Raw genomic sequence first — 19120 nt, 5'->3', positions numbered from 1 at the left:
ATTATCTTTCAAAAATGAAAGCAAAAGAAAGACATTTATCTCCCAGAAAAAATGCAGAGAATTTGTTGCTAACAGAATCTACTTACAAGAAATACCAAAGAAAAGTTCTTCTGACTAAAAGTAAATGATCCCAGGAAGTAATTAGGATCCACACACACACACACACACAAAGAAAACAGCACTGACTAAAGTAATTCTGTAATTATGAAGAATGCTTTAAGTGCATAATCCTTTCCCTCTCTTCCCTTAATTAATTTTGAAATCATTGTATAAAACAATAAGTGTATAATCATATTGTTGAATGGATAACATATAGAAATGTACTATATTTGTCAATGGTAGCATAAAGATGATGGGTAGGAGCAAAGCTGTTTTGGAGAAAGGAAATGACACCAGTTGCCAATTGAAATGTGAGAAATGAAATAATAGAATGAGAAAAGATAAATAAGGTTAATTTAATAAATGCTATGAATGTATACTTGTTCTTTCATCCCTCAGCTTCTTTAAAAAGCACATGAAGTAATAATTGTAACATCATATTGTTAAGTTTATAACTATAGAAACATAATATGTACAATAATAGCACAAAAGGGAGGAAGTGAAGAGCTGCACTGTTAGTATAAATCTAACATCAGTTCCAGGTTAAGTTGGATGTGGCAAGTCCTAGAACATGTACTAAAAAAATAGTTTAAAAAAGTGAAAGAACCAAAATATTTAAAATGCTACTAGAAAATATTAACTTAATGCAAAAATAATATAACCATGTGAAATGCATTAAAAAAAAGGTGCACAGCATTTATACACAAGGCAAAAACTTTAGCTGAAAGTTAAAAACTATAAAAAAGAATTAAATGAAAGTACAAATTTTTTAAAAATTGCATGAATGATAGGGAATTCATTTCATAAGCTCATCAGTAGACAACACAGATGAAGAAAGAATCAAGAGACTTGAGAATAGGCCCTATTGTGTGTGTGTATACATATATTTATATACATATATATTATTAATTTTTTACTAGTTATTAGTACCATAATATTTTATATTCCCATCATAAATGAATAAAAGCTTTTATCCTCCAATATTCACATAAAGACTTAATATTCTTAGAGTTTTACTTCTTTCTAATCTAATGGAAGTGATGTGGTTGATGGTTAAGTAAATTTGGGCAAGTTGCTTAATGTCTTTTATAGCTTTTATATTCTCATCTGTTAAGTGAACATAGAACTACTTACCTCACAGGTTATTGCCCATATTGAATAAAATATACAGAAATTACAAATTTGCAATCAATACTTCTTTCCTTCCATTTATATGAAAACAAAACATTCAGCAATGTTTCTTATGCAGTATATATTTAACATATAAGTATCAATCAAAAGGTATAAAAGTCATACTTAGCATGTTTACTAAAAAAGTTCTTCATATCCTTGGAACAAAATAACAAAGAAGTGAAGAGTGAAATTTGTAGTCACATGAACATGTGTAAAATTGCATTTCTGTTCAGTTTTGAAAATTATTATCAATACTAAAAAGCAATAAAGGTATTTTGATTAGGAATGAAAAAGCAAATATTTGTGGTGGCTCTGCAAAAGAAATACAAGTTTTAATTACATACCACTCCCTTCTTTTTCCTTATCTTCTAATAAGGAACATTAGTTCATATTAGAAAATTTCATATTTTAATTTGTATCATACACACCAATATTTATGCAACATTTAGTAGGATTATAAAGAAATACCTGTAAGAAATAAAACAGAAAAATTGGATGTCATCTCAGATATACATAACAGATACTAAAGGGGATCAGCATTTACTTTCACCAAGGAATATTTCCAGAACAAGAGAATACTAAAAACATTCCCAGTAAAAGTACTATTCTCTCTAGTTTTGTTTTTGTTTTAATATTAGCTTGGCACTAAGAATACAAAGTATATGTTAAGAGGCAAACATTCAAATTAAGTAAAAATTTGCAACATACCGTACCTGAGATACTTCAAATTATACATTAGACTTACTTTGAGTATCCTAATTACATGTGAATTAGGAGTACAAATAAAGCTCTGTAACTAGTATTTAGTTTTCTTCTTGTATACATTTTTTAGTCTTTATTTAAATTCCAGGTAGTTAACATACAGTGTTATATTAGTTTCAGGTGTACAATCTGATGATTCAACACTTCCATACAGCACCATTTCCATACAACATACAACATGATGTGGTGGTCATCACAAGAGCACTCCTTAATCCCCATCACCTATTTTACCACCTCCCTTGTGGTAACATCAGTTTGTTCTTTACAGTTAAAAGTCTGTGCCTTGGTTTGCTTCTCTCTCTCCTTTTTTCCCCTTTACTTGTTTGTTTTGATTCTTAAATTCCACATACGAGTGAAATCACATGGTATTTGCCTTTCTCTGACTTATTTCATTTATCAGAATACTGTCTGCTCCATCCATGTCATAGCAAATAGCATAATTACATTTTTTTGTGTGGCTGAAAAATTCTCTGTATCACTGAACATCAGAGAAACACAAATCAAAACTACAATGAGATATCCCCTCACACCTATCAGAATGGCTAAAATCGACAGCACAAGAAACAACAGGTATTAGCAAAGATGTGGACAAAGGGGAACCCTCTTGCACTGTTGGTGGGAATGCAAACCGCTGTAGCCACTCTGGAAAACAATATGGAAGTTCCTCAAAAACTTGAAAATAGAACCACTCTACAATCCAGTAACTGCATTACTAAGAATGCATCCAAAGAATACAAAAATACTGATTCGAAGGACTACATGCGCCCTGATGCTTATAGCAGCATTATCTACCACAGCCAAAATATGGAAAGAGCCCAAGTGTTCACTGACTGATGAAGGCATAAAGAAGATATGGTGTATCATATATATACATACATATATATGTATGAATACACACACACACACATATATATATATATAATGTGTATACATACACAAACACACATGTATATATATGTATATAATGGACTATTACTAGTATATATGTTTAGATATCTGTATTGATTTTCCACGTACTAAGATGTGAAGAGGAGAGATGAAAATAAATAGAGCAAAAGTGATTGAGATTTTTTAGTGAATATAGTAGTAAGGAGATAGTATGAGGCATCTCAATTCATTTTGGAGTAAGAGAAACCTGCATGCTTGGAAATTAAAGCCTCAATGGACAGACATATCTGTCTCCCATCTCCCAGTGTGAACATGGAGTAGGCATTCTGGTTGAGAATTATGGACTAAAGGTTTGTGTCCCCTCAAAATCAATATGTAGAAACCATGACACCCACTGCAGATGATTTGGGTGATGGAGACTCTTGGGAAGTTATTAAGTTGAAATGAGTTCATTACTTAGGACCCTCACCACATAACAGCAGTGTCCTTCTGAGAAAAGTCACCAGACCGTACTACCTCTCTTCCCCAAATATCCACCTATGAAAGGCCAGTTGAGGACATAGACACAAGGTCACCATCTACAAGCCAGAAAATTGTCACCAAAAATTAAATTAGCCTGAATCTTGAACATGGACATTTCTGTCTTCAGAACTATGAGAAATAAATTCCTCTTATGTAAGCCACCAAGTGTATAGTTTTTTGTTGTTGTTGTTTGTTTGTTTGTTTGTTTGTTTTAATGGCAACCCAAGAAGACTAACACAGATAGTAACTTTCTTTCTCTCAAAATCAAAGACCAAGCAGAAGAACATCTTCTTTGGTATAAGAGATGTTTAATGCCCCATCACTAGTTTCTTGACCAGGAACTCTCCTTTTCTTCTCATATAGGCAAGGTCATTCAGAGAGGCAGTTTAGAACACCGCACCCCTGAAATGCAGGAGGGGAATGGAAATGCTGCTAGAGGAGAAGGGGAAGAAGAGGAAAGCATTACCAGTGAGTGGAGCTTGATTTGAGGGGAAAGGGAAAGAAGGAGAAAAAACAGAAGAGCTCAAGGACAAAGGGAGAGAACAAAAAGAAAGAAGATAGTTGGTAGATGAAAGGTCATCAGGACAGGGTGATCAGGACAGGTTGCAAGAGGCATGGGGAATGACAGGTTGAAAAAATAAAGAAACCATACCTGAGAACAGTGAGGCTCTTTTCTGTCCTCCTAATTTGCCTCTACCAGCCCAGAGACAACATATGCTGTGCAAAGCCTTGATTAGATTAGAAAAGACATCCTCTCTGGAGTACTTAAGGAGAAAACATGGTATTTTTCTAGGGAGAGCAGACTGCAGGAAATGAGCCTGGGGTGGAGGATCCCTTTGTGTCAGTCTTCAACACTTTCTCCAGCCAATGCAGTCCCATCACAACCCACTGGTTGGCTAGCAGAGCTTGGGCTGGTTTTTGTGCCCCTATGCAGTGACATCAACTACATCATACTTGGTGGTCTTGCAGGTCCTCTCCAAATGGAAGCCATCTTCACATAAGACTCTGTCATCCTATGGACTGCCATCACCCACTGCTGGGAGGCTCAATTATCTCCACCCAATTCAGGGCTGCCAGGAGATGTTACCATTTCATCAACACTGTCCCTCAATGACCTTCCTCTAACCTTACAAACTACCTACAACTGCATTGCCATGAAACCATGCCCTGGAATTCGTAAAGAACTGCCAGTTAGGAGGGTAGCTGCTCACTCCTTTGATGCTCCCCCACAGAGAAGATCTATGGCAAGGTACTGGGACACTTGGATTTGGGAGACAAAGAACCAAAGGCATCATGATGGCTGAAGTCTGGGTCTGGGAGCAGTCTCAAAGACATATTTAAGACATTGATTTAAGCAGCTATAAAACACAGGATGCTCTCTCTAGACTGAAGTCATTTAATTCTTATTTGTCTCAATCCCCACGTACGCCAAAAGATTTCATACCTTCACATCACCAAGACTTACTAAAAGAAATTATCCCAATCCCCTTATCACCACTCCACATTGGTGCTGTGGCAAAAGGTATATAACATTGTATTTACTTTGTAGTAACAATGGGACCAAGATAACATGATAGACCACGAGAGAAGAGGAGAATCATAGAATATTTAAAGTGTGTACAGTCAGGGGCATCTGCTTGGCTCAGTGGGTTAAACCTCATCCTTCAGCTAAGTCCATGGTCTCAGGGTCCTGGAATGGAGCCCTGCATCAGGCTCTCTGCTTAACAGGGAACCTGCTTCCCCTCTTCGCTGCCTGCCTCTCTTACTACTTGTGATCTCTCTCTGCCAAGTAAATAAATAAAATCTTCCAAAGAATTATTTAAAAAAGAAGGGAGTTGAGGGAAATTGGAAGGGGAAGTAAACCATAAGAGACTATGGACTCTGAAAAACAATCTGAGGGTTTTGAAGGGGCGGGGGTGGGAGGTCGGGGGAACCAGATGGTGGGTACTAGAGAGGGCATGGATTGCATGGAGCACTGGGTGTGGTGCAAAAACAATGAATACTGTTATGCTGAAAAGAAAAAAATAAATAAAGTGCTTTCAGTCTATCACCAAGAAATTGCATAAAAATTATGAAAAACCCCACAATAGTTGATAAAGAAACAAAATAAGCATCTCTCCCTTGGTACTCTGATTATGACAGATGACTCCCCTCTCCTTCCTTCCACTTCCTTCACCCCTAGGAAATACATCTTCATAACAGATTATAGGCAAATTCACTGAGTCATGGAAACCTATAACATTATGTCTATTTCTTTTCTCTAATCCTCCAATTTCCCAAGGCTATGCTTCCTCAGTTCAATAGTGGAATCATCAGAAACAGGAATGGGATTCTAGTGGGCAGAGAATGGGTTTCAGTTTTCTCTGCCTTGTCTCCTTCCATGGCCTGATTGGGAATTGTACACTACTGAGCCTTGAAAAGGTGATGATGGTAAGAGAGCAGCTAGGGTTTTCTAGGTTGCTGAATAATCTATAGAGGATATTACTACCCAAAACGTAGGCAGAGAGGTCTAGTCTTTGAGGAGTTGACTGCAGCATTTCATACCTTCCTGAAGGGCCTCTTTGACTTTGTCATTCCTGAGGGTGAAGATGAAAGGGTTCAGGAAAGGAGTTAACACAGAATTCAACAGGGAAACTATCTTATTGTGTTCTGCTGCCTGTGTTTGCTTGGGCTTCACATAGAGGAACAAGCAACTGCCATAGCCTATCACAACAAAGGTGAAATGAGAGGCACAAGTAGAGAAGGCTTTCCTCCGGCCAGACGCTGTGGGGATCTTGAGGATGGTAGAGATGATGTAGGTATAGGAGACAATTGTTGGGGCCAGAGAGCCAATGATAATGACAATAGCCATTAAGAAAAGAACAAACTCTGTGAAAAGTGTGTCATCGCAGGACAATTTAGTAGCTGCCCCCGCTCACAGAAGAAATGGTCTAACAGATTTGACTTGCAGAAGGTTAACTGAAATGTAGCATAGACAGGCCATATTTCAGAAAGGAACCCAAACATCCATGACATAATGACCACCCAGATGCAGGTGCGGCTGTTCATAATGACGTTGTACCTCAGAGGGTTACAGACAGCCACGTAACGGTCCACAGCCATCGCTCTCAGTAATGCAAACTCTGTGGTCCCCACAGCAAGGTACAGGAAGAGCTGAGTGACACATGTAGCTAAAGATATTGTCTGCATCCCAGGGAGCAGCAACCCCCAAAGCATCATGGGCACGATGATCGATGTGATGAGGAGCTCCAAGGCAGAGAGATGACCAAGGAAGAAATACATGGGAGACTGAAGATGTTTATCAACACACATAATCACAATGATGACTGTGTTTCCCATTAGTGTCACCAAGTAGAACAAAAAGAATACAGCAAAAAGAAAGTGGTGTAGTTCTTGGGACCCAGGGAATCCTAGAAGGCAGAACTCGGTGGCACTAGACAGATTGCTCATCATTTAGTCCTTGTTTCTGCTCCTTGTAAAACCTAGAGATCAAAGATTGGTAACATGGCTCCACATGGCCCTGCTCTCAAAAGAGAAAGAAGGCAGGTTAGGATGACAAACTATTTCCAGCAGAAGATCAAGTAACATGTCCCTACTGCTCCCACTCTGCACAAGGCCACACCTGAATGTGGGCACATGCAATCTACCTCAAGACTTCCTGTCTTGATAAGGCAAAGAGTTCTTCATCACTATTGGGGATAAGAAAACTTTCCATCTTTTTACTCCACTGGATGTGCCTTCTCTTGAGAGACAGAGAATAAGTCTGTTTAAACTGGCCAGTTTTGAATATAAGTTGATCAGCCTCTCCAGTATTGTCCACTTCTTATTGTGGACATGTAGCATGATGACATAATGGTGTTCTCGATGATGTCCAAAACATGAACATTGAACCTTATGCTGCATACTTACTGGTACTGTATAGACCCACCTTGGGGCAGTAGAAAAATGGAACAACATCTAAGACCAACTTCCCTGCTTTCCCCAGATTGTAAACCTCCATTGTACAGAGCATCAGTGATCTACAATGAGAACTCTGGAGCTTGAGATAATGTCCCAGGGCAGAATCATTCTTCTCTAATTCCACATACCCTGAAAAGTGTTGGGAGGGAATTAAAGTGGCACCTGGCACTGACAACAATAGATCAGAGGCCAGTAACCACTTAGGATGTCTGAATTTCTACCTCTCACCTTATCCATCCCATTACTCAAATGTCATCCCCTTAAAGGACTCTTGCCAGTTATCCTACCCCAGCTAGGAATGATTTGCTCATTTTTGGACTTTAGCATTTGTTAGTAGCACTTATTATTACCTGATATGATATGTGTACTTACTTCATTCCTTCAAGTAACATGAAGCAAATGCAGCAGTGACTACAACAAACAAAAATCCCTGTGCTGTTTATATTCAAGGGCATGGTGGATGTTAGACCACATAAAAGATAAGTAACTGAAATTACAGTGTTAGTTCATTAATCATGCTGAAGTAAATGCAAAGCAAGGAAGATGGACAGGAAATTTAATTATGCTTATTCATTGTTCATCTCTGACACTAGAATAAAACTCTATGAGAACAGGGACATGTTTATATAGATGATATTGTTAAGCTGTAATATAGTGCTGATAAATTGTTTATACATGATGGATGAATGGATGTGTGGTATATGATTAAATAGTACTTGCTCCTCACCTGAATAGTTGCGTGATACCCTTTGGAGCCTACTCTTCTTGGTTTCCCTTGTGGTTCACAGTACCATTTTCCCTTCCTCACTTCCCTTACTCCTCCAACCTCCTCTAAGTCTCTGTGGGCCTTGTAAGGATGGGAAAACAGGTCAAGGACAGAATTGCTGGGACAGCTCAGTGACGTATATTTCTACAATGTCTGCATAATGAGCACTGGTGAAAAAATATAGAAGAATCTTTACTGTTTTCAAGGATCAATATCTGTTCTTAATATTGGGATGGAAAAGAACTAAATCTGCTCTCTGTTATGCGTGGAAATGTTGGAAATGAGCCTGTCTACCTTGCTGATCCCCTCATCCGCCCCTCAGGCTCTATGCCTCCTTATTCTCGTAAGTAACATAGCCCAGAACTCTCACCCTGATTTTCTTTGACTCTTTCCCTGGTAGAAAACAACCCCGAGAAGGCACTCACATCCATGGAGGGGCCTCTCCACCACTTCTCAGTCTCCCCAGGGCTCGGCTAAAGGTAAGTCCTATCTATCTACTGCTTAGCCATGCATCGGGCTGAGCAACTTCATCAAGAGGAGCCTAGGAAAAAGTCCAGAAATAACAGTGTTGTTATGGGGCAGCTGAAGGTCTCTCTCTCTCTACTTCACTCCTGCTACCCTCTTTCCCAGAGGGACTTAGTCACTGAGGTTCGTCTTCTTAATTAGTCCAGGTTCAGGGCATCCCTAAGCAATCAGTCTGGGAAGAACAGAAAAAACTTTTAGTTATTCCCATTTTTGACCAATTAAGTATCGGAATTTTCTAAATTTTTTGCTTAATGAGAAAACATGAAATATCACCAATCAGAGGCTTTCAATAACAAGACAGTCTTCTCAAGGGCTCAAGCCTAGGTTTTGGAAAGATACCTCGGACACTAACCAGATCCCTCCTTTTACCCTATATCTTGGACTCTTCTCTGATACTCTAGTACTCAGAGAAAAAAATCATTCCCCACACCCAATAGGAGACATTACAACTGACCTCTAAAATGTGCACCAATATCAAAAAGCATGCATACTGGACTCAGTCAAAGCCTTAACTTCACCAGAAGGCCCCTAAAAACCTGTATTTTTCCTTTGCTAATTTTAGAGAGGGACTCCTGATCCTAAACCTGAGGACCCTCCAGAAAATGGGAGAGGTTCTTCGTCCCAATCTCAGTCTATTCTCTGCTATTGTCTCAAATTTCCACTCTTCGAGACATATGTACATCTGCATGCATTCTAGCAAGACTCCGCCAGCCATTTATTTCTATGGAAGTCTCTGATTGCCAGCTGAGCACTTCAAAGTGAGGACAGCATAAGGACAGCTAATGTAAGCAGTTATATTTACAACCTAGAACAACTAACAGATGTAAATTGTAAGTCTGCTTTATGCTAGAGTGAGACAGAAAAAGTAATAGTTAACAAAACATTTATCTGGATTTGGGATTTCATTTGTAATATGCATTTTTTGCTATTTATTTTTTTAATTTAATTTTTAAATAAACATATAATGTATTTTTATCCCCAGTGGTACAGGTCTGTGAATCGCCAGGTTTACACATTTCACAGCACTCATCATAGAATATACCCTCCCCAACGTCCATATCCCCACCACCCTCTCCCATCTCCCCCACCAGCAACCCTCAGTCTGTTTTTTGAGATTGACTCTTTTATGGTTTGTCTCCCTCCCGATCCTATCTTCTTTCATTTTTTCTTTTCCTGCCCCCCAAACCCTCCACATTGCATCTCCACTTCCTCATATCAGGGAGATCATATGAGAGTTTTCTTTCTCCGAGTGGCTTATTTCACTAAGCATAATACCCTCTAGTTCCATACACATGGTCGCAATGGCAAGATTTCATTTCTTTTGATGGCTGCATAGTATTCCATTGTATATATTACCACCTCTTCTTTATCCATTCATCTGCTGATGGACATCTAGGTCCTTTCCATAGTTTGGCTATTGTGGACATTGCTGCTATAAACATTCGGGTGCACGTGCCCCTTCGGAGCACCATGTTTGTATCTTTAGGATATATACCCAGTAGTGCAATCGCTGGGTCATAAGGTAGCTCTATTTTCAGTTTTTTGAGGAACCTCCACACTGTTTTCCAGAGTGGTTGCACCAGCTTGCATTCCCACCAACAGTGTAGGAGGGTTCCCCTTTCTCCGCATTCTTGCCAGCATCTGTCATTTCTTGACTTGTTAATTTTAGTCATTCTGACTGGTGTGAGGTGGTATCTCATTGTGGTTTTGATTTGTATTTCCCTGATGCCAAGTGATGTGGAGCATTTTTTCATGTGTCTGTTGGCCATCTGGATGTCTTCTTTGCAGAAATGTCTGTTCATGTCCTCTGCCCATTTCTTGATTGGATTATTTGTTCTTTGGGTGTTGAGTTTGCTAAGCTCTTTATAGATTTTGGATACTAGCCCTTTATCTGATATGTCATTTGCAAATATCTTCTGCCATTCTGTCAGTTGTCTTTTGGTTTTGTTAACTGTTTCCTTTGCTGTGCAAAAGCTGTTGATCTTGATGAAATCCCAATAGTGCATTTTTGCCCTTGATTCTGTTGCCTTTGGCAATGTTCCTAGGAAGAAGTTGCTGTTGTTGAGGTCAAAGAGGTTGCTGCTGTGTTCTTCTCAAGGATTTTGATGGATTCCTGTCTCACATTGAGGTCCTTCATCCATTTTGAGTCTATTTTCATGTGTGGTGTAAGGAAATAGTTCAATTTCATTTTTCTGCATGTGGCTGTCCAATTTTCCCAGCACCATTTGTTGAAGAGACTGTCTTTTTTCCATTAGACATTCCTTCCTGCTTTGTCAAAGATTAGTTGACCATAGAGTTGAGGATCTATTTCTAGGCTCTCTATTCTGTTCCATTGATTTATGTGTCTGTTTTTTTGCTAGTACCATACAGTCTTGATGATGACAGCTTTGTAATAGAACTTGAAGTCTGGAATTGTGATGCCACCAACTTTGGCTTTCTTTTTCAATATCCTTTGGCTATTTGAGGTCTTTTCTGGTTCCATATAAATTTTAGGATTATTTGTTCTATTTCTTTGAAAAAAACGGATGGGATTTTGATAGGGATTGCATTAAATGTGTAGATTGCTTTCAGTAGAATAGACATTTTCACAATATTTGTTCTTCCAGTCCATGAACATGGAACATTTTTCCATTTCTTTGTGTCTTCCTCAATTATTTTCATGAGTACTTTATAGTTTTCTGAGTTTGGATTCTTTACCTCTTTGGTTAGGTTTATTCCTAGGTATCTTATGGTTTTGGGTGCAGTTGTAAATGGAATTGACTCCTTAATTTCTCTTTCTTCTGTCTTGTTGTTAGTGTAAAGAAATGAAACTGATTTCTGTGCATTGACTTTATATCCTGACACTTTACTGAATTCCTGTACAAGTTCTAGCAGTTTTGGAGTGGAATCTTTTGGGTTTTCCACTATAGTATCATATCATCTGCAAAGAGTGATAGTTTGACTTCTTTTTTGCCAATTTGGATGTCTTTAATTTCTTTTTATTGTCTTATTGCTGAGGCTAGGACTTCTAGTACAATATTGAATAACAGTGGTGATAACCGCCATCCCTGCCGTGTTCCTGACCTTAGCGGAAAAGCTTTTAGTTTTTCTCCATTGAGAATGACATTTGCAGTGGGTTTTTCGTAGATGGCTTTGATAATATTGAGGTGTCCTCTATCCCTACACTTTGAAGGGTTTTAATCAGGAAGGGATGCTGCACTTTGTCAAATGCTTTTTCAGTATCTATTGAGAGTATCATATGGTTCTTGTTCTTTCTTTTATTAATGTATTATATCACATTGATTGATTTGCAGATGTTGAACCAAACTTGCAGCCCTGGAAAAAATGCTACTTGGTCATGATGAATAATTTTTTAATGTACTGTTGGATCCTATTCGCCAGTATTTTGGTGAGAATTTTTGCATCTGTGTTCGTCAAGGATATTGGTCTGTAATTCTCTTTTTTGAGGGGATCCTTGTCTGGTTTTGGGATACAGGTGATGCTGGCCTCATAAAATGAGTTTGGAAGTTTTCCCTCCATTTCTATTTTTTTGGAACAGTTTCAGGAGAATAGGAATTAATTCTTCTTTAAATGTTTGGTAGAATTCCCCTGGGAAGCCATCTGGCCCTGGACTTTTGTTTGTTTGGAGATTTTTGATGACTGTTTCAATCTCCTTACTGGTCATGGGTCTGTTCAGGTTTTCTATTTCTTCCTGGTTCAGTTGTGGTAGTTTATATGTCTCTAGAAATGTATCCATTTCTTCCAGATTGTCAAATTTGTTGGCATAGAGTTGCTCATAGTATGTTCTTATAATTGTTTGTATTTCTTTGGTGTTGGTTGTGATCTCTCCTCTTTCATTCATGATTTTATTTATCTGGGTTCTTTCTCTTTTCTTTTTGATAAGTCTGGCCAGGGGGTTATCAATGTTATTAATTCTTTCAAAGAACCAGCTCCTAGTTTCGTTGATTTGTTCTACTGTTTTTTTGGTTTCTATTTTATTGATTTCTACTCTGATCTTTATTATTTCTCTTCTCCTGCTGGGTTTAGGCTTTCTTTGTTGTTCTTTCTCCAGCTCCTTTAGGTGTAGGGTTAGGTTGTGTATTTGAGACCTTTCTTGTTTCTTGAGAAAGGCTTGTACTGCTATATATTTTCCTCTCAGGACTGCCTTTGTTGTATCCCACAGATTTTGAACCATTGTGTTTTCATCATCATTTGTTTCCATGAATGTTTTCAATTCTTCTTTAATTTCCTGATTGACCCATTCATTCTCTAGAAGGATGTGGTTTAGTCTCCATGTATTTGGGTTCTTTCCAAATTTCCTCTTGTGATTGAGTTCTAGCTTCAGAGCATTGTGGTCTAAAAATATGCAGGGAATTATCCCAATCTTTTGAAACCGGTTGAGACATGATTTATGACCCAGGATGTGGTCTATTCTGGAGAATGTTCCATGTGCACTAAAGAAGAATATGTATTCTGTTATTTTGGGATGGAATGTTATGAATATATCTGTGATGTCCATCTGGTCCAGTGAGTCATTTAAGGCCTTTATTTCCTTGTTGATCTTTTGCTTAGATGATCTGTCCATTTCAGTGAGGGGAGTGTTAAAGTCCCCTACCATTATTGTATTATTGTCGATGTATTTCTTTGATTTTGTTATTAATTAGTTTATATAGTTGGCTGCTCCCATGTTAGGGGCATAGATATTTAAAATTGTTAGGTCTTCTTGTTGGAAAGACCTTTGAGTATGATAAAGTGTCCTTCCTCATCTCTTATTATAGTCTTTGGCTTAAAATCTAATTGATCTGATATAAGGATTGCCACCCCAGCTATCTTCTGATGTCCATTAGCATGGTAAATTGTTTTTCACCACCCTCACTTTAAATCTGGAGGTGTCTTCTGGTCTAAAATGAGCTTCTTGTAGGCAGCATATTGATGGGTTTTGTTTTTTTATCCATTCTGATGCCCTGTGTCTTTTGATTGGGGCATTTAGCCCATTAACATTCAGGGTAACTATTGAGAGATATGAATTTAGTTCCATTGTATTGCCTGTAAGGTGACTGTTGCAGTATATTGTCTGTTTCTTTCTGATCTACTACTTTTTAGGGTCTCTCTTTGCTTAAAGGACCTCTTTCAACATTTCCTGTAGAGCTGGTTTGGTGTTTGCAAATTCTTTCAGTTCTTGTTTGTCCTGGAAGCTTTTTATCTCTCCTTCTATTTTCAATGACAGCCTAGCTGGATATAATATTCTTGGCTGCATGTTTTTCTCGTTTAGTGCTCTGAATATATCATGCCAGTTCTTTCTGGCCTGCCAGGTCTCTGTGGATAAGTCCACTGCCAATCTAATGTTTTTACCCTTGTATATTACAGACTTCTTTTCCTGGGCTGATTTCAGGATTTTCTCTTTGTCGCTAAAACTTATAAATTTTACTATCAGGTGACAGGATGTGGACCGATTTTTATTGATTTCGAGGGGCGTTCTTTGCATCTCCTGGATTTTGATGTTGTTCCCTTTGCCATATTAGGGAAATTCTCTCCAATAATTCTCTCCAATATACTTTCTGCACCCCTCTCTCTTTCTTCTTCTGGAATCCCAATTATTCTAATATTGTGTCATCTTATGATGTCACTTATCTCTCAAATTCTCTCCTCGTGGTCCAGTATTTGTTTGTCTCTCTTTTGCTCAGCTTCTTTATTCTCTGTCATTTTGTCTTCTATATCACTAATTCTTTCTTCTGCCTCATTTATCTTAGCAGTAAGAGCTTCCATTTTTTATTGCACCTCATTAATAGCTTTTTTGATTTCAACTTGGTTAGATTTTAGTTCTTTTATTTCTCCAGAAAGGGATTTTATCTCTCCAGAGAGGGCTTCTCTAATATCTTCTATGCCTTTTTCAAGCCCGGCTAGAACCTTAAGAATCATCATTCTGAACTCTAGATCTGTCATATTACCAATGTCCATATTGATTAGGTCCCTAACCTTCAGTACTGCCTCTTGTTCTTTTTTTTGTGGTGAGTTTTTCTGCTTTGTCATTTTGTCCAGATAAGATTTGCTTTCTCCTCCTCCGAAATTCTGCTCTTCTCCTTCGTAAGTGAAGTTGGTCTTGGCTGGGTTTCTTGTTGGTCTTCTAGGGGAGGGATCTATTGTAGTGATTCTCAAGTGTCTGCCGGAGGCGGAATTGCCCCACCCTTATCAGGGGCCAGGCTAAGTAATCTGCTCAGGTTCGCTTTCGGGAGCTTTTGTTCCCTGAACACCTTCCGTAGAGCTCCAGAGGATAGGAATGAAAATGGTGGCTTCCCAATCTCCAGCCCAGAGGAGCCGAGAGCTTGGGGTCCCACTCCTCAGTGCATCCTCAGAGAAAAGCACCCAATAGCTCCTGTCTCTCTGGCCTCTGTTCACGCTTGGAGAAAAGCGCTCAATCGGTCGCACTTGGAGAAAAGCACTCGGTCGCTTCCATCTCCCTGGCCTCCAGCCACACGCTTGGAGAAAAGTGCTCAGTCACTCCATCTCCCTGGACTCCAGCTGCACTCTGAGCTCACCCAGCCTGTGCCGAGGTAACCTGTGCTCAGGTAACCCTGAGTTGAGAGCTCACTCCTCGGCTTTGCCACTGTAGCTGGCTTCCCTGCTCTAATACCTGCGAACTCTGTGACACTCAGACACCCCCGGTACTTCTGTGACCCCACAGGACCTAGGGTTACTCTGACCCTGCATGGGCTACCCTGTTTTAGCCTCTGGAGCAATGTCCCTCAGTGGAGCAGACATTTTTTTTTAATTTATTTTTTATTTATTTTCAGCATAACAGTATTCATTATTTTGCACCACACCCAGTGCTCCATGCAATCCGTGCCCTCTGTAATACCCACCACCTGGTACCCTAACCTCCCACCCCCCCACCACTTCAAACCCCTCAGATTGTTTTTCAGAGTCCATAGTCTCTCATGATTCATCTCCCCTTCCAATTTACCCCAACACCCTTCTCTCTAACTCCCCATGTCCTCCATGCTTTTTGTTATGCTCCACAAATAAGTGAAACCATATGATAATTGACTCTCTCTGCTTGACTTATTTCACTCAGCATAATCCCTTCCAGTTCCATCCATGTTGCTACAAAAGTTGGGTATTCATCCTTTCTGATGGAGGCATAATACTCCATAGTGTATATGGACAACATCTTTCTTATCCATTCATCCATTGAAGGGCATCTTGGTTCTTTCCACAGTTTGGCGACCATGGTCATTGCTGCTATAAACATTGGGGTACAGATGGCCCTTCTTTTCACTACATCTGTATTGTTGGGGTAAATACCCAGGAGTGCAATGGCAGGGTCATAGGGAAGTACTATTTTTAATTTCTTGAGGAATCTCCACACTGTTCTCCAAAGAGGCTGCACCAACTTGCATTCCCACCAACAGTGTAAGAGGGTTCCCCTTTCCCCACATCCTCTCCAACACATGTTGTTTCCTGTCTTGCTAATTTTGGCCATTCTAACTGGTGTAAGGTGATATCTCAATGTGGTTTTAATTTGAATCTCCCTGATGGCTAGTGATGATGAACATTTTTTCATGTGTCTGATAGCCATTTGTATGTCTTCATTGGAGAAGTGTCTGTCATATCTTCTGCCCATTTTTTGATATGGGTTTTGTGTGTGTGTGAGTTTGAGGAGTTCTTTATAGATCCTGGATATCAACCTTTTGTCTGTACTCTCATTTGCAAATATCTTCTCCCATTCCATGGGTTGCCTCTTTGTTTTCTTGACTGTTTCCTTTGCTGTGCAGAAGCTTTTGATTTTGATGAAGTCCCAAAAGTTTATTTTCGCTTTTGTTTCCTTTGCCTTTGGAGACATATCTTGAAAGAAGTTGCTGTGGCTGATATCAAAGAGATTACTGCCTATGTTCTCCTCTAGGATTCTGATGGATTCCTGTCTCATGTTGAGGTCTTTTATCCATTTTGAGTTTATCTTTGTGTACGGTGTTAAGAGAATGGTCGAGTTTCATTCTTCTACATATAGCTGACTTTTAAAAGTTCTGATTTTGTGCTCCATTGTCCTGCTGTTTGCCGGGAGCCAGCCCCTTCCCCTGTGGTCTATCTTCCTGTTGCTTTGGATTCACTTCTCCACAGGTCCTACCTTTCAGAAAGTGATTGATTTTCTGTTTCTAGAATTGTTGCTCTTCTTCTCTTCGTTTTCCCATCGGATTTGTAGGTGTTTGCAATGGTTAGATAAGCCATCTAGCTGATCTCCTGCTACCTGATGTCATCTCAGCCTGCTACTTCTCCACCATTTTGACTCCTCCCCCCCTGTAATATGCTTTTTAAATCTCAGAATGCCAATAGATGCAAAAGGGTATAAGTAGAAATAATCATCCTTCCTACTCCTCATATTACCAAGCCCACCCAGACTGCCATATAATCTTAGAGAAATTTCCCAAGCATGTATTTGCACATTTTTTATAGGAAATGCTCTGGATATGTGTTCTATGACATTTTCTCTCCAACTTAACAATATATAAAATATATTCTCAAAATAATCTCCTGGTTATACAGTACATCTATGACAAAGGGGGCAAGAATAAACAATGCAAAAAACCCTCTCTTCTATAAATGATGCTGGGAAAACTGGACAGTTCATGTGAAAAAATGAAATGACTACTTTCTTACACCATACACAAAAAATAATTTCAAAATTAACTTAACACAAAATCTGAGACCTGAAGCCATAAAACTCCTAAAAGAAAATATAATCAGTAAAGTCTGCCTGGGTAGCTCAATCATTAAGTGGCTGCCTTCAGCTCAGGTCATGATCCCAAGGTCCTGGGGTCAATCCTACCATCAGACTCCCTGCTCTTCAGGAAGCCTGCTTCTCCCTCTCCCACTCCCCCTGCTTGTGTTCCCTCTCTTGCTGTCTCTCTTTGGCAGATAAATGAATACAATTTAAACAAAATAAAAGAAAATATAGGCAGTAATCTCTCTGACATCAGTCTTAGCAACATTTTTCCATACATGGCTCCTCAGGAAAGAGAAACAAAAGCAAAAATAATATATTAGGACTACACCAAAATAAAAAGCATTTGTACAGTGAGGGAAACCATTTACCAAATGAAAAGGTATCCTACTGAATGAAAGAAGATATTTGCTAATGATATACTTGATAAAGGGTTAATATCAAAATATATAAAGAACTTATACACATTAACACCAAAAGCTCCCAAATAATCCAATTTCAAAGTGAGCAGAGGACCTTAATAGATATTTTTCAAAAGAAGACATACAAATGGCCTACAGACACATGAAAAATTAATCATCATCAACGGACATGAAAAATTACTCAGCATGAAAAATTATTCCTAGCTGTCAGGAGATGCAAAACAAAACCACAAGGAGATGTCACCTCACCTGTCAGAGTGGCTAGAATAAAACAAACAAGCAAACAAACAAGAAATACCAAGTTCTGGCAAGCGTGTGGAGAAATAGAACCCTAGTGCACTGCAATGGCCACGGTTGCCAAACTGTGGAAAGAACTAAGACGCCCTTCAACAGACAAATGGATAAGGAAGATGTGGTCCATATACACTTTGGAGTATTATGCCTTCATCAGAAAGGACGAATACCCAACTTTTGTAGCAACATGGATGGAACTGGAAGAGATTATGCTGAGTGAAATAAGTCAACCAGAGAGAGTTATCATATGGTTTCACTACTTGTGGAGCATAAAGAATAATATGGAGGTCATTAGGAGAAGGAAAGGAAAACTGAATTGGGGAAGGGGGAGACAAAGCATGATAACCTGGAAGCTATCTAAGTGTCCATCAATAGAAGAATTGATAATGATGTACACACACACACACACACACACACACACGCACACACACACACACTGGAATAGTACTCAGCCATAAAAAAGAATGAGATCTTGCCATTTGTGACAACATGGATGGACCCAGAGGGTATTACGCAAAGTGAAATAAGTCAGACAGAGAAAGACAAATACCATATCGTTTTACTGGTATGTGGAATTAAAAAATAAAACAAATAGAACAAACAACAAATGTTAAAACAGATGCATAAATACAGAGAACAAACCAGTAGTTTCCAGAGGGGTGGGGGATGGAGGATGGACAAAATGGGTGAAAGGGAGTAGGAGGAACAGACTTTCAGTTATGGACTAAGTCATGGGGATGCAAGGTACATCATAACGAACATAATCAATGGTATTGTAATAGTGTTGCATGATGACAGGTGGTAGCTCTCTTGTGGTGAGCATAGCATAATGTATAGAGTTGAAAGCACTATGCTGTAGCCCTGAAACTAATGTAATATTGTGTGTCAATTAATCTCAATAAAATAAAACAAAATATACAATTAAACCAAAAATTTACAAAAAATAATTCCTCATATCAACACATTTTCCTTCCTTTTGGGGGGCATAGTTTATATGGGGGGCATTATATAAAT

At 38.8% G+C, this 19120-nt stretch overlaps 1 protein-coding gene across 1 annotated transcript; it reads right to left on the bottom strand.

The window, feature by feature from the left end:
* Positions 1–5953: 5953 nt before the first annotated feature.
* On the bottom strand, positions 5954–6897 carry LOC116569218 (olfactory receptor 9A4-like). The gene is given in 2 exon segments (XM_032305320.1): positions 5954–6345; positions 6348–6897. Coding segments are annotated over 2 exon segments (942 nt in total).
* Positions 6898–19120: the final 12223 nt, after the last annotated feature.

Source organism: Mustela erminea, chromosome 11 (genome assembly GCF_009829155.1).
Source record: "Mustela erminea isolate mMusErm1 chromosome 11, mMusErm1.Pri, whole genome shotgun sequence".
NCBI classification, from domain to species: Eukaryota; Metazoa; Chordata; class Mammalia; order Carnivora; family Mustelidae; genus Mustela; species Mustela erminea.
This window is presented reverse-complemented; position numbering and strand designations above follow the sequence as displayed.